Source organism: Peromyscus maniculatus, chromosome 13 (genome assembly GCF_049852395.1).
Source record: "Peromyscus maniculatus bairdii isolate BWxNUB_F1_BW_parent chromosome 13, HU_Pman_BW_mat_3.1, whole genome shotgun sequence".
In the NCBI taxonomy this organism is placed as follows: domain Eukaryota; kingdom Metazoa; phylum Chordata; class Mammalia; order Rodentia; family Cricetidae; genus Peromyscus; species Peromyscus maniculatus.
In genome coordinates, this window is record NC_134864.1 from 26669437 (window position 1) to 26689896 (window position 20460).

General features: G+C 40.7%; 1 protein-coding gene across 3 annotated transcripts in view; it reads left to right on the top strand.

Annotated features, from left to right (window-relative positions):
* Window positions 1–20460, top strand: part of L3mbtl4 (L3MBTL histone methyl-lysine binding protein 4) — a 410639-nt gene that overhangs the window by 235694 nt on the left and 154485 nt on the right. For all 3 annotated transcript variants that reach the window (XM_076549829.1, XM_016008230.3, XM_076549830.1), the window contains one exon: window positions 10536–10638. In XM_076549829.1, the coding sequence (XP_076405944.1) occupies window positions 10536–10638 (103 nt within the window). The remainder of the gene's footprint in view (window positions 1–10535; window positions 10639–20460) is intronic.

A 20460-nucleotide genomic window follows, 5' to 3' on the forward strand; every position in this document is an offset into this window, starting at 1 on the left:
TATTTAATAGCTCTCTTTCTGTCCCTCTCTTCGTGTGTGTGTGTGTGTGTGTGTGTGTGTGTGTGTGTGTATGTGTGTGTGTTTGTATGTTGTGTGTGTGTACACATATTTGCTTGTGTACACTTGAGCTTGCACATATGTGGAAACTCAATTAGGTTGCATTCAGATATTTAATCACCTTAATGTGCATGAACACACCTGCTATTTTTAAAGCTACAAATGGTTGAGGTGAACTTGTATGTATATAAATGTATAGTAATCTTGAATGTTATATAAATAAATGTTAACAGAAATGCAAGGACAAATAAGCACACACACACACACACATACACACACACACACACACACACACACACACACACACACACACGTAGTGTTTCATTGTCTGTTTGGATAGACTCATCCAAACAGAAAGTCAACAAAGGAACATTGTATTGGAATAACACTATAGACCAAGTCCTATTGAACATATATAGAACATTCTATTCTACAGCTGCAGACTATATCTTAAGTGCACACAGAACACTCTGTAGCATCCATGCTATGTTGGACCTCAAATCAAATGTTTAAAAGATTAAAATAACTTTTAGTATCTTTTCTTACTGCAGTAGTATAAAACTAGAAATTAATAATGGCAAGTGAAACCATCCAATCCTGGGCTTTCTTCACTGGGAACTTTTTATGAATGATTCAGTCTCCTTATTTATTATTAGTATGTTCATATTCTATATTTTCTCATGATTTAGTTTGGGTGGCTTGGCTCCCTCTACAAATTTATCATGTAATTGTTCATGGTTGCTCCTTACAGCCTTTTATATCTCTGTGGTATCAACTTGAATGGTTGGAAAATTGACATAATTTTCTGGACCAATGGGTCAAAGAAGAGATAAAGAAGTCAGTAAAAGTATCTCAAGACCAGCTAAAATGTAAACACAGGAAACAAAAACTTATAGGATGCACCAAAGCAGCAGTATGAGGAGGGGATTTTATAGAAATGAATATATCAGGCGAAAAGGAGGACTTGGAATAAGCAATTTGAGTTTACACCTCAAGGAACTTTCAAAAGATGAATAAATAGCAAAAAGAAGAATAAACTAGGCCAGAAGTCAATGGAAAGGACATAAATACCAGAGAACTAAATGACAAATGGCCCAGAAAGAAAGAAGATCAAAGAAGCTAAGAGTTGTTTTTCTTTAATTGAAAAAATAAAAAGGCAAGCCTTTGATTGGAATACATTCAAGTTGATACCATAGAGATATAAAGGGCTGTAAGGAGCAACCATGAACAATTACATGATAAATTAGTAGAGGGAGCCAAGCCACCCAAACTAAATCATGAGAAAATATAGAATATGAACATACTAATAATAAATAAGGAGACTGAATCATTCGTAAATTGTTCCCAGTGAATAAAGCCAAGGATTGGATGGTTTCACAGATGAATTGTGAGTTCTACCAAGAATAAAAGGAACTAATGACAGTCCATATGCCATTTTGTATGTGTGTGCATTTACATACATTATATATCTACATATAATATATATCCACATATATATGCACATGTATACATCGTATATTGTATATAAATGTATATGATATATACAATTGAAATGGAGATAACACTTTCAAACTCATCTTACAAGGCCAGACTCATCCTGATGCTGAAACTGGACAAAAGGAAAGAAATGAAAAGAAGTTTGCTGCCCAATAATTCCTGATAGACAAAAATGTAAAACATCTCTACAAAATGGCAAAAAAAACCCACCCTGAATCCAATAGCTCACTTAAGTAAGATTTATCCCTAGATTCAAGAATGGGTTTAACATAGACAAATCAATAACTTTGGGACTTTATGAAATGAATGAAGGATAGACACCAGGTGATTATGTCAGTAGATACAGAAAATGCTTCTGACAAAATTCAACATACTTCGATTGCAAAAATACTCTTAAAGAACTAGATACAGAACGAGAGGTCCTTAACATAATATAACCATTATGACAAGCCCACAGTTGAGATCATACTGAGGTTGGAACAAAAAGAGATGACCTGCAGTCAACACTTTTATTCAACATATTGCTCAAAGACATAGCCAGAGAAATCAGTGGAGGATAAAAAATCAAAGATATCTAGACTGAAAGGGATAAGATAGTACCTCTTTGTTGTTTGTGTGTGTATGTATGTATATGTATATATACATATCACATTATATATACATACATATACAGAGAGGGGGAATTCCATCAGAAACTTTTCCACATGGAGAAAAATTAAGCTAGACCCTTATATGCTTAAATTAACTTGAAATATATTAACAGCTCAAGTGTTAAGACTTAAAGCTGCAAACCTTGTAGAAGAAAGCATAGGGAAACAGATCCTTGACATTGGTCTGTTTGTTCGTTTCTTTGTGGCTTTGCTTTGAGACAAGCTATATCTATGCAGCCGGCCTGGCCTGGAACTCACTACACAGACTCAGCTGGCGTTGACCTTGGCAAGTCCTCTTCGTTAATCTCCCTTGTGTTAAGAACTCGGGCATGCTGTGTGCCTGGTTCTGGCATCAATTTTAACAGCGAGCTTCTGGATTTCACAACACAGGTAACAAAAGTAGAAACAAACTAGTGGGGCAATCTAGTAAGAAAGTTTCTGCAGACAAGGAAGATGACCAAGAGGCAACCTTTCTGCAGAAAGGGAAGAAGTATTTGAAAAGCACACATGTGATGGGTAGTGCAGAGCCCTGTCTGTAAGGAACCGGCACAAGTAAACCACTCAAGTCTGCCCAGCTGTACAGCGGCAGCAGGGCCTTCCTCCTGGCTTTTTGAAGGGGTTAGAAACATTTCCATGAAGGTCTATACTCTTCTCTAATAACAAAAGCATAATTTTGTGTATTTAGTTAGATAATAAGTTGCAGTATAAATTCTTTACTTTGAATATCGTGGTATATTTGAATGGAGAAATGTCTCCAATTCAATCTGTAATGTCCCCTTACTCTTTAATGTCATTACATTTATATGTCAGTTACACACACACACACACACACACACACACACAAACACACACAAACACAGGCACATACAAACACACACACACATACAAACACACACACACACATACAAACACACAAACACAGGCACATACAAACACACACACATGCAAACACACACACACACACACACACACACACACACACACACACACACACATTTGCATGTGCATTGTCTATAGTGTTCTGCCCCTGAAGTGCACAGCCCAGTCTAAGAGGTTCATTCAGGTACTGAGTCAGAACATTTCATTTTTCATCAAAGTTCAGTGCCCTTATTTATCCACCACACCAAATTTTTCAGGGATCTTTGTGTAATTAATCATTTGTGTATAGCTTAATATATGATAAATGTACTTTATAATTTTGTTAAGAAAATATTTGCCTGATCTTCATTAGAAAGGTGGCATTTTACTCCTTCTAAATAATAAATAAAGCCCGAGGTCCCTCTTTTTGTCTTAGGTGCTAGGAAGTTCCATCAGGTCTGTAGAAGGGACTTTTGGGAAATCATATTTATGCATTTTCCTTCCCTTTGCTATGTGAGAAATCACTGTTGCAGGTTCTGGTCCTCAGGATTTTCACAGTTCTGAATGTTTTCCTGTGTTACAGGACTCTTAGATTACCTTTCCAAGGGCTTTTCCCCCCTAGATTATCAAGGAAATATAAAATTTACATTTTAGGGAATTTTTAAAAATTTCTTTTTGTAGTTCCACTTGCCCATTATTTTCCCATTTTGTATGCATATCAAAACATGACATTTAGAAACTTTAAGATAAGCAAACATGGTCTTTGGTCACTCAACTTCCTTCTGCTCGAGAAATTATTTTAGTACAATAGGCATTGGTCACCTCTGATTTCATTAGTCAGGAGAGAATAGTATGGTTGACTTATAATTTCAGTTTGATAGATAATGCTTATTACTTGCATTCTCCCACACTGAGTGATAATTATTTCATTAAAACTTTGCAGACTACAAGTAAATATCTTAGATACAGTGGGTTAAAAAAAAGCAGCATTTAGCTTAACTGTTTCTAATTTCAAATAGAGGCTATATCACTTTAATTACTTGAAAAAAAGGACTTGCATACACGAATGGCCTATTTTATCAAGTTTAGTTCTACTTGTAGCGTATTTTTCTCTCCTCCCCTTCCCCTGCTTCACTGTTGACCTCACTGCCTTTGCTGAGATTAGAGGAGATACAGTGGAGATTTTTTATCATAGCCACAAAGGATGTGGCAGCTCTCCCCTCACCTGCTGTCCTTGTCCTGGTTTGTTCCTCTTACATCTGGGCTTTTCTAATATTATTCTCCACTAAAGAACTATCATCACTCTGACAAGAAAATAATAATAATATTTTGACAATAAGCTCACTTTTGTGATTATTTCCATCCCACCTCCTATATAAGAAATCCTGAAACAAAATTCTCAAACTCAAACTTCTCCTCTCCCCCACCACTCTCCTTCACATCTTTTGTGAAATCATTCTTTTGCCAAACCCTGGAGCTGGTGGGATATCTAGGGGCTCTCTCTCGGCACCGCCTCTGTGATTCTCCAGTGTTTTCCTCTAGGTCTCCTTTCTTTCCTGGCCTCCCTCTCAGCCTCCTTTCTGTCCCCTTTCTGCATCCACCTGTAAGCATTTTCAGTTTGTGGTCCTGAGACTTTTGTCTGTTGGCGTGAAGTCCCCAGGAATCCCATCTCAACCCTTGGACCAGCAGCATCCACTCTGCCTCACATGCCTTGCCTCTTTGGAGTTTGCTGCTGGCCAGGTTACTGAAAGCCTGTGTAAGTTTGGTCTAGTAGAGGAAGTGGGTGGAGCCCAGTGGGTATGTTCTCATCCACTCATTTTTCATGTGGCACTTCCAGTCTGTCCAGTCCATCCCAGAATAAAAGGAAGACTCCATCTCGACCACATCACCACTCACCACCCTCTTTTCTGTCCTGGTGCTTCAGGAACTCTGTGGTTTCATCATGGCTCACATTCTTACCACCTGCAGGACCTTGGCTGCTCTGCCTTAAGGCACAATCCCACCGCCAGTGTCACCTTCTCTTCCTTGCTCTCCCATATGTGCCTGAATGCCACCCTCTCTGTCCGGCATCATGTCCATCCTTTGACCTGATTGTTTCTTGTATTTACGACAACAGAAGTTAAGCTCCAAGAGGACCAGTCCTTTCTGTTTGGTCGGTGACATATCCTGAGAATGTGGAATACTGGGAGACAAATAATACATGCACGATCTTCCTTAAAGTGAACAAAGAAAGCCTCCACAGTTATCCTTATTTTTAAACCAAGAAGGGATAAAGTATCCTCACTTGTTATCAGTGACATTTAAATCTGCCTACCTTTCCAAACAGCAGTGTTTGTGTATCCTCTACTGGGTGTCACCTCTGAGTACTAATGCTGTGTTTTTACAAAAAGTTGCTGAAGGAATTAGGTTAAGTGCATGCAATTTCAGCAATGAGTCATCAGTGGTGATAAAAGGATAAGGATGCTGCATCCTGGTCCTTATTCTCTAATGCCGGCCAAGTTCTATCTAGACTGATGTGCATTTAAATGAACTGAGTTCATTTGTTGTCCTCAGAGTTAACATCACTCTTTTCTGGGTTTTCTGTACTCCTAAGCAAGTGGCCTTCCGAGAGGCAGCTGTGGCCAGTTTTGGGGTGTGGGGAGGATGGCCCCAGTCTCTGACCCATTCTGGTTGCTAAGCCCAGCCTTTTCAGAGTGGATTATAGCGAAGTGGATTATATCACTCAGACACCAAGAAGGGCAATTGGAAATACAGGACAGTTCCCTTTCCCATTTCCTAGCAATCAGTACAATCTAGATTCCTGATTCTGCTTTGATTGCTTCCATCATATCATGTTTATGTGGTAATGGATCTAACCTTTTCTTTTCTTTTTTTTTTATAAAAAGGGAAATTGCTTGGTTTTAACAAAGAGAGAAAAACAACAGAATTGCTACTTTAGCTTAATATTTTTTCAGTGGCTTGAACTGCAGAATCTGTTTGTAGACGTTTATTCAAAGAGGGTTGTTTGTGATCTCTGATCTCTGGTGATGGCTCCAAAGCTGTTGATGTTCTGGGCCAAAGTTGTGTCTCAGTGCCTCCTCCTTCCTCAATGCTTTTGCACTTGTCCTTGCATTTGTCACCTCACGGAGTTCCCATCTTCCTACAGGAAAGCAATGGCTGCCTCCCCTTCACCCTTCGCACGGGTCCTATTGACAGAAAGGACAAATGACCATGTCTGCCTGTAGGAAAGCCAAAAGGTGGGCACATGGTTACCTTGAATAAAAGTTAGCCAAGAAGGGGAGTATGAATATGGGGTAGGCAGCCTGAGTATCATGGTGACCACAGAGTGTCTGAAACTTGGGGTCCCATTTTATCTCATTGCAAGATGAAGGGGTATCCCTGTCATTGGGACATCTTCAGTTTTGTACAAATGTTTTCTGTTCATCTTTGTAAAAATACCCTGGCTGTTCAGTTTGTTCATGCCCGAGGGAGCTTTTCACCTTAGATTTCTAGTAAAGCAGAAGATATTCGTGTTGTATGACATGGCAAGTGGCTCATAGTAGTTAGAGGGACAGAGACTGGCTTCCGAGGCTGGAACTGAATGAGGATAAAGCAGTGATTATTCACAGCACTGTGGTAAGTGCTACCCAGCCAGCATTGTGGATAATCACTACAGTTGTTACTATCAGTACTTATTGATAAGACACACCTAGAGAGTTGCCGCCCTGTACCAGCCACTCTGTGAATGGCTGCCAGAGACACAGTGGAGACAAGTTAGATATGGAGATTTATCACTCCAACAAAGCCAGCCAGGAAGTCAGCAAAGCAAAGTAGGAAGGTAACTCCAGGAAAGGGTGACAAGGTCTGGGACCATCTCCCTGGAGAAACAATTTAGAGCAGAGAAAACTTTGCTAAAGACTTATACTTCTAAATATCCAATTACCAGTGAGATATTTTTGGCAAAATTATCATTTTGTGGGAAAAAAACACATCATAGGTACCTTAATCATAGAGTCAATGATGAAAATTGTTACAGAATTTGCAGGTTTTTATTTTCTCCTGACAGATGACTCTCCGTCTAATTCTCCATGGAGTTGACCCCCAACCCTTCATCACTCTGGACTCAGTGGGGAAGTGCTAAGCTCAATGCATTTTGTGTGTGTGTGGGGGGGGGGGGGGCAGGGTTTCTCTGTGCAGCCCTGGCTGGCCTCAAACTCACTTTGTAGACCAGGCTGGCTTCAAACTCACTGAGATCCACCTGTCTCTGCCTCTCAAGGGCTGGAATTAAAGGTGTGTGCCACCACCACCCAGCGGTTCAATGCATTTTTATTTCATATTCTTCTTCACTCTGTCTTTGTTTTATCTTCCCCTGTGGTCTTAATGTGATAACCCTCTTCCAAATCATCCTGGCCATGCCTCTTCTTACAGTTCTCACAAGGAGAGAAATATGGTGCCCTTCGGGGATTGGAAACAAAAACATCTGGACAACTATTAAAAATATCACTCTACACTATAACTTAATCCAGAGTGTAAGAATATCACAGAAAATAATATTAAGTTGCATTTCCTGTATATGATGTGTTATCCACTGAGCTGCATCTGGGATGATGGAAATGTTTTCTGTTTGCTTGCTTTTGACCTCTGAGATGTCCTGAAGATGGAAAGAAGTCTTGTGTGTATTCTCATTTGTTCTTTTACATATCCCTCTATTTACTATAAGTTAGATCTCTTTAGTTACTCAATATGGTCAAAGCATATTTCTTAATTAAGGACTTAATAATTTTTAAGCATCAGACCCTCTGGTTTGTTTAAAAGTTAGTTTTTATTTGTTTGTTTTAAGAACAATTCCTTGGAGCAGCAGTTTTTTACTAGGGGTTTTACCTCAGGGGGCCTTGAGGCAAGAACTAGGTGAACCCTTGCTGTGTACCTAAGATCTATGCCTTGCCAGAGATGAGACGGTTCCTGTTTTTGTCTATTTGTCCTTTGGGTTGTTTTAAAGTCAAGGAGTATCTAAGACACAGTTTTCTATTGTCTGGTAAATGGAATGAAAATATATGGGATGTTTAAATTTATTTGAATAGTAGCAGGCATGGGACCCAGCCTTGCTTAGTATTTTCATGCAATATAATCACTCTGTGCTGCTGCGAGTTTTTGGTTACAGGTAAGCCTCTTTCTAGCCTATGAGCACCTCACAGGAAGAACTCTAGGTTGTTAACCCCCAATTCATTTATAATCACTTACTGAGGGCCAGTTATGTGTCAGGCTAGATATTGGTTTCACAGAGGCAAAATAGCCTCTAATCTAACAAAATAAACAGACATCAAACAAATGGTTTCATTTATAGTTGAAATAGGTTTCCTGTGTTGAGAATATCCATGACCAAGGAGGATAGGTTAATATGTGCTGAGTAGTGAAGTAGAGAGAGCAACAGAGGTCACTCTGAAGCACCTGTCTGTGAAGGGGGGAAAGTGAATAGCCATGAAGAGAGAGGACTATGAGGTCTATTGCTTCTGTTTTTATTTTCCTTTATATAATGTATAGGGCTGGATTGTGTTTGAATATTTGTTAGCTATTCAATGTGATAGTCTAATGATCCTGAAGAACGAGACTGTGAGCCCACACAAAAATGGTGGGGAATTTGCCGTGGAGAGAAGCAAATGCTCCCTGCATTGCAGTGGAAAGGGGGGAGGGAAGTGGCCATGAGGACAGAGGCAGAAGAGGACAGTTCCTGTCCACTGGTCCTTGTTTTCTCAGTTGGCAGCAGGCAAGCTCTCTGCCACTGAGAGCCAGAGCCCAGCCATCAGTGAAGGATTTTGCACAGTCAGCACTATGCATGATTATTGCCCCCCCCTTCCCTCTCAGGAGAATGTAGTTATGTAAAAACACACTTAGGGAGCAGTCTGACTGAGTGGATCCAAGGTTCCCCTTCCCATAGCTAGGTGTGATCGAATGTCAAAGAGCCTCAGTTATTTGCAGTAGAGTATAAAGAACAGTTGCTAGGTCCTGAGTTAGATGAGGGATTGGCTTCTGGTGAGAGGGCACTGACGGGGGAACTAGAGATGGCCTGGAAACTCCACAGATGTTGAAAGCAGCAGCAGCAGCAGCAGCTGGAACTCCTGAGCGAGCTGACTAAAGGGAAATGCTTTTATCATCAGCTGGACTGCCGTTTCAGTGAGGGGGGGACGAAGCAGTCCCAACAAGGTCCACTCTGTGCAGCCGGGTGGCTCAGGGAAGAAGACACTGAGATGAGGCTAGTGATTGGGAGCAGTGGGGCTCGACACATGGACAGGAAGTCCTGGGAGGCGTTGAGCTTCCCCGGGCCAGCTGCTGGAAACAGAATCAAGTGAACCGCGGTGATTTGGATGTCAGTCTTCCCTGGCTGACAGAGTGAGAGAGGCAGATTGGGGAGAGTGGTCTGGGAATATGAGGGGCAGGAGGTCTCTGAGTGACACTGGAAGGGCCAGCAGCACTGACTTCTCTCACATGGGTACCCGGAGAAGTACCTCTTGAAGAGGGCTGTGGGGAGAGTGTCTTTACACACATCCAGAAGACATTAGAGCTAGGAGATGAGGAAATCCTGGTCTAGACCAGGTGTGGTGAGGGGAGCTGGAAGCTTGCTGAGCCTGAAGTAGAAGTGTATGAGCTGGGCATGGGAAGGAAAGCATAGTGTTGAAGAGATACCTCCTAGATTAGTATGAGGGAGTAGGATGCAACATTCCATGAGCTCTCTCTCTCTCTCTCTCTCTCTCTCTCTCTCTCTCTCTCTCTCTCTCTCTCTCTCTCTCTGTGTGTGTGTGTGTGTGTCTATATGGTGAGTGTATGTTTCTGTGTGTGTCTCTGTGTGTGTGTGTGTGTATGTGTGTGCGTGTACATGTCCAGGTGTAGATGGATGTTGTGAGCACAAATACAGAGCTGAGCTTGGGGATTTAGCCCCGTTCATCTTTAGAGGCTGTCTTATTTGGGTGTTATCATAAGTCATCTCAGGCCTGGCCAGTTGAGTGCAGTCCAATAGTACAGCATAGTGTTATCTAAAAGAGGGAGAGAGGTGAAGTATGAAGTTGGTTTTTTCTTTGCCTTGTCTTCACAGCCACATTGAGGAGCTTGGCTAGGGAGAAAGTGCTGGGGTCTGCATCCCCCCACTCACTGGCTTGGTTGTGGACATTTATGGAACTCAGTCATCAGCTTGTGGCTGTGTAGCTTTTGCCATTACTAATCTCTAAAAAAAAAAGTGAGCATTCTTGTATCTGCTTTTTAAAAATGTTCCACAATGCCTGTTCGTTCTCCTGTCTCTGACACTATCCATGCTGCAGTGGTATCTATCACAGCCATCATAGGCTCTGTCACATCACTTTTATAATTCATCACAGTACTCAGTGTTTGGGGTGACAATTTGTTTTAATTGGTAAAGTCTCTGTTAACATCATTTGCATCTTTTAGGCTTTCCAATTCTTTTTCAGCAAGAGTTTTGAGGCTATGTTCTTTTACTTCCTGAAGGGGCACACGACGTGAAAATCCTTCCAGGTCAAGCTGTATGTCCTACTCCTGGGTGCCGAGGAATAGGCCATATCCGTGGCCCACGTTATGCAGGGCACCACAGGTAAAGATTTTCCTTACTTACATCATTTTAGGGATGAAAGAGAGCACTGTGCAGACCAGCAGCTGTATGTAACATTGTGAATGTGTCTCAGAGCCTGCTGCTACATCCCCCCGTCACTGTGCCTTTCTGATGTACTCACCCTACCTCTGTCTTGCTCTTCTTCTGAACCATCTCCACACCTGCCGAGTCTTTCTCATAGAAAATTCCAGAAACTTTTCTCTCCTGTTTTCTGTTTTTTTTTTTAAGTTTTCCCCCTCCTTTTTCTTCATATGGAGGATAGATGATTCTATTAAAGAATATTAAATGAGAGCAAAATTATTTTCAATTTGTAGGTGTTTAAAAGAATGCAGAGTAAATGGTACTTATAAAGAAATGTATGCATATACATTCGTAAACCTTTGCTATTGTTTCTATCCCCAGTAGTTTGTAAAGTTATGCGTAGATGAGTTATTCATATTAACGATCTAGTAAGAGCACATAAATTAAAACTGAAAAGAACCAATATTAAATTTTCCAAATACAAACATCAACAATAAGCAGGAAGAGAAAGGAATAAGTCATGTAACATGTGAAGTAAGAAGTCATTTGCTCACACAACAGAAATTTAGATGTAACACAGGAAGCCCTTGCTTTGTCAAGGAATGGCAGTCTGAGAAGGCAAAGCCCAAAGTACTTCCGAGGTAATCAATGCAAGTGTACCTAGAAGAAATACTGGGAAACATGCCGCATAACTACCCATATGTCAGTGATATGTGTGTAGACATGTAGCATGCCCATTGAAAAGAAACGAACCAAATGCATGCAGACATCTTGGTGGCTTGTGGGCATCTGTGGGATTATGAGCAGAACTGGATCTATTGGAATGTCTCAATGTTCTGTGGGGGGAAAAGAAAATCAGTGAAGGTCAAACAAGGATGGCAAAGGCAAGAGGCTGGTGCAGAATTAGGAGGGTTGTCTGAATTGGGTGAGGCCTCTGTGGATGTTGGAGCCACTTTTCAGACTTTATCAGATGTGGCTACAGAGAATCTTCATGAGTGTGTGTGTGTGTGTGTGTGTGTTATACACGCATGTGCCTATGTATGTACTTGTATGTAAAGTGAGTGTGTGTTTATGTGTACTCTGAGCTGCAAATTCCAATCTGGCATTCCCTAGCCCTGTAAGTCTGTTTCAATTTAAATTAATTAAAATTAAATAATATGAAAATATCATCTCCATATTTCAAGTACTCAGTGGTCATCTGTGGCTATCATCCCAAACAACTTGTGTGTAAGACAGTTACACCACCATAGCGTTCCATTTGACACACTCAAAGGAATCTCATGTAGTGTTCTGCCTTCATTGTGGCATTTTCTAAGTGACAGGTTTTTCTTAGTTCTTCCTTTACAACTAGGGTCATTGTCCTCCAATGTAACTAAGTCATAATGTTGCAGCTAGTCCTTTCCCACAGAGCTCTCAGAGGACACCTTCCTGTGGAGCTTGGGTTCCCTGGAAGGTCTTGCAGCCCCCCTGCCCAGCAGGCTCCCTGGAAGGTCTTGCAGCCCCCTACCCAGCAGGCTCCCTGGAAGGTCTTGCAGCCCCCCTGCCCAGCAGGCTCCCTGGAAGGTCTTGCAGCCCCCTGCTCAGCAGTATCCCCCATGTTCCCCACTTCTTCCAGCTGTGTGTGTGTCACTGGCTCACCTTTTCTGGCTGGATTCTGAAGAAGCCAGCGCCACAGTGGGCATGCTTTCCCTGTTCCAGAAGTATCTCTAAACCCTTCACTAACCCAATATGTTAAAAACAGAGCCTGCTCACTGCTCTTTTTTTGTGTTGTTTAATCATTAACATGACTATGTCTGGTGTGTTTTATCCACCAAAAAGTCGTTCAAGGTTTGATTGCACAAACTAGAATGTAGAATAAAGATGAGTGAAGCCTAGAGAGGGGAAAAGTCCACGGTAGATGTATTACAATGCCAACAACTGGACATGGTTAGTGAGTCGGGAGGCATGAGAGAATGCCCCCCCTCCCGAGCCCACACATGCTTGGGGCTGTTTGGTTGGCTCTTGTCCAGCTTTTGAGCTGGTTATGACACAGAAGGGACTTGTGTAAATAAAGGCAAGGTGTGAGAAAGCTTCCCAATCCCAGAGACTCAGAAATGAACATCTGCAATTAGTTTATCTTTAATTTCAGAAAAGATAAAATTTTAAGAATTAGATTTTTTTTACCCTTACATGCTTACTAAGTACTAAGGCATTTAAGTAAACACATAATGTAAATAAAAATCCAAACTTATGTTTGAACAGAAAGCCTATAGCCTTACTTCTATTTAACAGTATTTGATACTGATAAATGAGTTGCCCATTTTGTCCAGTAGAGCTGTATAGATTGTAGGAAGGCGGTCATTGGAAAGTGGGGACCTCAGGTAATGTGGCAAGCTCTAGGTCACAATGGACATCTCTTCTCTGACTTTAATTATTTAACCAATTGACTTCCTGTGTAATTTGAGAATATATTTACGTTGTCTTGTAATTAACTGAGTAAGATTTGTTGTGTTGTCTCTAGTCCTGGAATGTGTTTCCACATTCTTTGTATTATTGTGGCCTAAACCTTACATAATTCTGAAAGTGTAAAAGTACCATTCTTCACTTCCTGTCTGAAGGTGTCTATCCCAATGCACACATATATCCACATATACCCATGCACAAGCCTGTTAAAAATATTCCATTTCCCACCCAAAGGGATTATCATGAACTTTGTTCCTATAGTCAAAAAGATGAAAAGTAGCAGATGAGCATTTTAAAGCATCCTCACTCTTCACACCCAGATAGAGTCAACTATGGCTTGAATCATTCCTGACAAATTTAAAGGAAAAAAAAACTTATATATTCTAAACATAAGAACTTCTTTCTCTTGACTTAGATTTATTTTTAAACCAAAAGGCATCGTTCTGCAAGATGCCTCTTGCAATCTTATTCCAAAGATTATTAGGCAATTATTATTATAGTCAAAGAAAAAGAAAAAAAGGAAAGCCAAAAACAGACCCCAAACCGGTTGCACTCCGGGCCTGTGTTTAAGTTTCATTTTTATTATTGTGATGAAACACCATGACCTAGGCAACTTATAAAAGAAAGTATTTAATTTGGGCTTATACTTGCAGAGGGTTAGTGCCCATGATGGTAGAGCAAAAGCCTTGTGGTGGGAACAGCTAAAGGCTCACCTTACGATCACAAGTAGCAGACAGGGAAGGGGGGGGGGATGACAGGAGTCTTTTGAAATCTCAAAGCCCACCACCAGCAATACATGTCCTCCAACAAGGCCACACCTCTTAATCCTCTCCAAACAGTTCCACCAGCTGGGAACCAATTATTTAAACACACAGTCTATGGGGACTATTCCCACTTAAACTACCACAGCCAGTATACAGCATCCCCTGTTCCTGCTTCTGAAGCCTGGGGAAGTACGAAGTCGCCCAGGTCTGCTGCTGCAAGGAGAGTGGCAGTACAGCCCTGTTTCCCTGAGAGCCTCCCAGGCTGGGCAGAACACACAGTTAGTGCTTATTGTTTTTACCTAACTGTGTCAGAATTTCCAGTTCTTATATTGAAGGGCTGGTATTTTGAAAGGAAGTGAAAGTCTCTTTAAATGAGTTAAAAGAGTTGTCAGTGTCTCATTTTATTCAGCGGACAAGAACAGTGACATCAAGATACCACTGAAGACTTTTGGAAATAATCTGTCATGTCAACCGATCAGGCAGGCAGACTGACCCCTGCAGGCCCTTTCTAGACAGATTTCAGTTGGCTCTATTTTCACTTTTGTTAAAGTAGTCAAGGGGTTAACAGCAGAATTCAAGACTATTTGAAGCTTATGTAGAATATAAGCCATTATTTGGAAGAAACTGCATCAGTTCTATCTGTGAGAAAAATGGGACTTTTGGCACACAATTATCATGCAATTTACATTTTATTTGAATGAATTTACATAGCAGAGAGAATGAAGTAGTCATATCTGTTAACATAAAAATATTTAAAGATAGCCACCTAAAAACTTAATTTTTGAGCCAAGATCCAGGATGAACTAGAAAATGTGTTTTTTTCCTAAATAAATAGAATAGTCTTGGAGACTTGATCTACTGCTGTGTCATAAAAAGATGCAAAGGTAATTTATTGAGGAATGAATAATTACATTCTTCACACAGATAGCTAGGGAGCCCTACGGCGTGGGGGCCTCTGGCACATTGCAGGTGGGTGGGATGCAAGGCACACATGGCTAATGTGTTGCAGAAACATAGGGGGACACCTGCTGCTCAGAAGTGGGGTTTCATTTCCTCAAGGTGATTTTGAGTGTTCCTCATGCAGTGAGATCACAGATCAGCCTCCAGATGGAGTTTACATGGAGTAACTTTGTCAGCTAAAATCACTTCAGATTGTGTGTGTGTGTGTGTGTGTGTGTGTGTGTGTATACGTGTGTGTGTACATGCATGCACACCCACAGGTGTTCATATTTAGATTAGGCTGGATTGAATGCCCAAGTCAGATGCTCTGATCTCTCACTTACTATGTAGTATGGATCAGACTGCCCCACTCATCTTGGCTTCAATTTCCATCTATCTAGTAAATACCTCTTGGCCATTAGAAAGGGTGGTGTTAGCATTCATAAGAAGTTACAACAAACATAAATTGTATGTCTATTTGTTTGTAGAGGAAGAAATGGAGCATATAGACCAATCTATATAGTTTTGTGTCCCAATCTGGCCTTGGACTCAATTTTCCTGTGTTGAGATTACAGGGATGTGTAACCTTCTCCTTCAGTCGTAATCTGAGTCTGGAATCTGGGATTTCTTTCCCTGCTTTGTTTAGCCTCCTGGTCTTTTAAGGATAGAATGAAGCAAGTAGGTGTGTGTGTGTGTGTGTGTGTGTGTGTGTGTGTGTGCGTGTGTAACTAAATTATTCCCATTTTTTTCTTTCAGCCTTGGTCAGGTAGATTTCACTCAAAAAGAACTCTTTTTCTTCATTATGTTGAAAGTCTGTGTGCCGTTTTCTCTTACTTTTTCATTGTTGAGAAGTCAGCTGTCATTCAAGCATAAGTCCACCAGAAAGACTGGACCCTCCCGACAGCCATTTCCTCTAACTACCTTCTGCACGAGTCACATCTTTTATCCTCAGGGCTCTGAAATGGGCCTCTTTTCTCCTATTGTTTTAATCTCACCACGGTTTCAAGCCCACATCTTTTACTTCTGGGGAATGCTCTGGTAAAATCACTTTGATGGTACTCTTTTCATTTTTTCTTTTCAATTTACCTCTTCTATTATGTTTGTTCCTGGAATGATACTTGAAATTCTCTCACCTGGCTTTAAAGACCTTGTCTCTTGGTTAGCTTCTGTAACTGTTAATCCTGAAGTTGAAGCCTGCAATTTTACTCAGGGATCTATCAATTTCTGGGGATCCATTGTTGTCTGATTAGTTTCTTAGATGAGTGTTGGTCTCATTTGATGGATTGTGGGTCTTCCCTTGCCTCATGCATTGGTTCTTTTCCTCAGCAATGTCTGTCTGTCTGTCTGTCTGTCTGTCTCTCTCTCTCTCTCTCTCTCTCTCTCTCTCTCTCTCTCTTTCTTTCTCTCTCTTTCTCGTGTATGTGTGTGTGTGTGAGTGTGTGTGTGTGTGTGTGTGAGTGAACTTTCTTGGCTTCCTCCTCATCATTAATCAAGGGTATTTCTCAGACCCTGATGATCTTTCTCTGTGTTCACTCCTGAAAGTAGGGTCTCAGAAAGCCGACCAGAAGTTTTTGTGTGTGCTATGGACTTGTGAATGGGCTCTGGAATGGTGACTTGGTGCTGACCAGACATACTGGGGAAACACCCTGTCTACTTCATTTCCTAGTGTGTCCTGCATCTGCCTCCCTGCACTGACTTCTGACTCCAGAAACCTCATCTTCAGTTTCCACCATTCTCTTGATCTTTCTGTTCTGCCATAGTCTCCTTTCTTGTGATCTACCTGTATACATTCCTACACTTTACCCATTTAATAGTTTGTTGAGGAGAAAAATAAAAGAAATTATAGTAAAAGGAAAAGGATACACTCAATTTCCTCTTTATCATATTTTTATTCTCATTCTAAACTGTTTTTATTGCCCATGATAATTAACCTAATTGTTTATGATTACATTCCTGCCTCTTTGTAGTTCCTTCATCTCCCCACAGGAGAACTCTCCTCATGGAGATAAGAAGTAAAAGGGCTTATGAAATATCTGTGCCATTTTATTTGTCTCTGTGAGTTGTGAGAATTTGCAAGGGCTTATTGAAATGGGGTCTTGGAGTCAGATGCACAGTCCTTAATTCATTGCCACCTTTAGTTAAAGTTTTCTTGTGCCAAGAGAGCGACTGATTGCCATGTAACCACATTTGTCTGGTTCCCTGTCATTGGCTAGACATTGTCCTTGATGCTGTGTTACCACATAGTGAAACTGTACTGAGTAGAATTTAAAAATAAACTTGCCAGTGCAATTTTCCCCCAACAGGCAGATGGAAAAAAAGTATTTGACTTTAAAGAATACTTTCAATTCTCAAAATGACATGATTAATTACCCAATTTTTGTAAAAGCATTGATAGTGTAACAAAAGGTCGGCTATGGGTCCTCATATTACTTCTATCTATTTCTGTAAAATTTTTCAAGGCTAATGTGTAAGTTTGACTTTATGAAATGTGAAGTAATTATATGGGAGTTCAATGTTTTCAGTTTTTAAAGATGGGGATTGCATGTGAAGTGCTTGGTTCTGTAGCAAGAGTACATTGTGACACATTCTGAAGATTTTATTAAGTGCAACATTCCAAGTCACATGAACTACCAGATACAGGAACCGTATGCTTAGTGTGATGAAAGCAAGCATGGATTTGGTGGTGGTGGTGGTGGTGGTGGTGGTGGTGGTGGTGGTGGTGTGTGTATGTGTGTGAAAACATTGATACTCAACTAAGAAGATTAAGATCTCCTTGAAAACCCAAATCACAGTCAAACAAAAATAAAGAAAATCCACTGTCTTAAAATTAAAAATAGCAACCAGAGATTAATGCAGCTCTCAGCCTGTCTTAGAGACATTTCTTATTTCCCTGGCTACTGGTTAATACAGAGATGTGTAAGTGGTCAAAGGGAGTAGGGGGAAAAAAAAACAGCTGTAGAGTTCTTGGCCCTAAATGGAAAATGTTTATCACACACATACCCTTCTGTAGCTGAATGTTTTCCTCTATCCTGTCTGGTCCACAGCCACTCAGAGGCCTATATTAATTAAAACTGCTTGGCCATTAGCTCAGGCTAACTACTGACTAGCTCTTCACTTAGACTCAGCCCATTTCTGTTAATTTATATGTCACCACCCGCTCCATGGCTTTACCTGTGTGCCATTACATGCTGCTCCCTAGATTGCAGACTGGCATCTCCTCCCACAGCCTTCCTCTTCCCAGAATTCTCCTTGTCTGCTTATCCTGCCTGTACTTCCTGCCTGGCTACTGGCCAATCAATATTTTATTTAACCAGTGTACGAAAACATTATCCCACAGCACCCTTCTCATCTCAAGATTCTGGAAACATCGTGGAAGAGGAGATAGAAAGTATATGACAGCTGAGCCAGAGTTGTGGGCATGCCAGGGCCAGTGCACCAATGAACTCGCTGTAACTGTGGTTACCTATACAAGACCTGCACAAGACAGGCCCGCCAACATTCATCATGGAAGAAGGAAGGGCTCATGAGACCCCATCTTTCCCCCAAGAGACTACGGGCAGTTAATGGTGGCTAGGGAAAAGAGGGGTAGCCACTGATAAGTTGTCCACGTTCCAGTGCATAACCTCCTTGTGCTCATATATGAAATTCTGTCTAAACTCACTGGTCTCACATAAATGGTAAAGACAAAGACATAGGAGAGGGTTTGCTGCTAAAATGAAAGATTCTAGCAGCAGCAGCAGCAGGAGGAGGAGACCAGGTACCAGGGTAAAAAGGACTCAAATTTATCACATACGTGTATGAAACTATCAAAGAACTGAAAAAAAAATAGAAATAGAGTAAATATACATTATCTTAAATTTGAAGTCCATAGTTAATGTTAGAATTTTCATTTCATGGGCAAAATTAAAAATTTTGAGAACACAAATAAGTATTTATAAGTAACCTCAGGAAGCAGGCAAGAAGACTCAGTGGGTAAAGGTGCTTGCTGCTTAAGGGTGGATTGAGTCCTTAGAACATCCCAAAAGATGAAGGTGAGAACTGACTCCGCAGCATGCCCTGGCATATATCAATACATTAATAGTAAATATTTTAATTAAGTTAAAATAACCTCTGATAACCCAAATACTAATATATGTGCCTTAAATGAACTTAGTTTTTCTATTCCTCTTTTGATTATATGTACATACATGACTTTTTTCATATCTAGGTTATCAGACAGAATATTTGTCTTTTACTTCTGTTACTAATTTTTTTATGACAGTACTTTCTCATATTGTTAAAAACTCTTTAGGCACACAATAGGACTTAATGTTTTTTGGTGCATTGGTGTCAAGATCACTGTCTTTGTGTTGTAAATTTTATATCAATTAGAAATGACTAATTTGTTCCACTGTCCCCAAGTTCTACCTTGTCCCATATTAAGAGGCTAAGGAGTTAGCTCCATCACTAAGGACCTGAGTTTGATTCCTAGGGCCTATGTACACCAGTGTGGGGACAGGATCCCAGTGCTGGGTAGATAGCCATCCATTGATGGATCCCTGGAGATTGCTTCTTAACTGAATGTGCCTAGCAAGGTTGGCTAAATTTGGCATTTCATTATTTCTTCCTTTCTTCTTCCTTCTCTTCTGTCAACCCACATCCTGTCTCTTAGAAGCACAGATCAATTCTCAGAAGGAAGCAGGGAGCAACAGCATTGGTAATTTTTTTTTTTTTTTTTTTTGGTTTTTTCGAGACAGGGTTTCCCTGTGTAGCTTAGAGCTGCACTTTTCTTCTGTCTGTTTGCTAGACACCCACAGGCTTCTCCACCCCTGTCTCCTCAGTTCTAGATCAATCATTTTTTGTTCCACTTCAAGATCTGTCTGCAAGCTGATTGTGATGTCTGACTATCCTACATTATATCTTTGCATATTAGAAAACACTTCTCATGTGTGAACGACACTGGTTGGAGATAAATATTTAACCTAGGCTTTCATCTTTCAGATTTACCTCTTCATTGCATCACTCACCTTTTAGCATTTATTATGGTGGGGGCAGAGTTCTCTACTAGCTGGTGTGTGTGTGTGTGTGTGTGTGTGTGTGTAGTTTTACATATGTCCAAAGGTTTGTATGTACGTAGTTTTTATTCAATGTACCAATTATTCTTCTTAGATTGCTTTTAGACAACATCTTTCTTGGATGAAATCAACTCTTTCCACATCATTTTCAATGTTCTATTAGATTCTTGTCTCTGGCATCCCTATCATGTGACATTCTGTCATGTGACATTGGATCAGTAGAAGCCCTCCTGTCTCTCTTTGCTTTTATTGTTCTTATTTCCCAGGAGCACTGCGAAATCGCTTGACTGCATATTCTCAGGAGTTGGAGAATCTCATCCACCTCTACATTCTCTCCCTGGGGTGAGTGTGTTACACCCTCTCACAAGCGTCCCAGCCTCCACTCTGACCAGCTTCCTCACTGCTTGCTCAACAGCTTAAGTAGATCAGTTTTACTCTAGTGATCGGTATTATATTTCACAGGCAAACATAGCTCAACATACACAGTCAAACAAGACTTAAAAGAACTCACACTTTAGTTGATTTTGACAACATATAAACATCCCTAGAATGAAAATTATCATCTCTCTATTACTTTCCAAAGT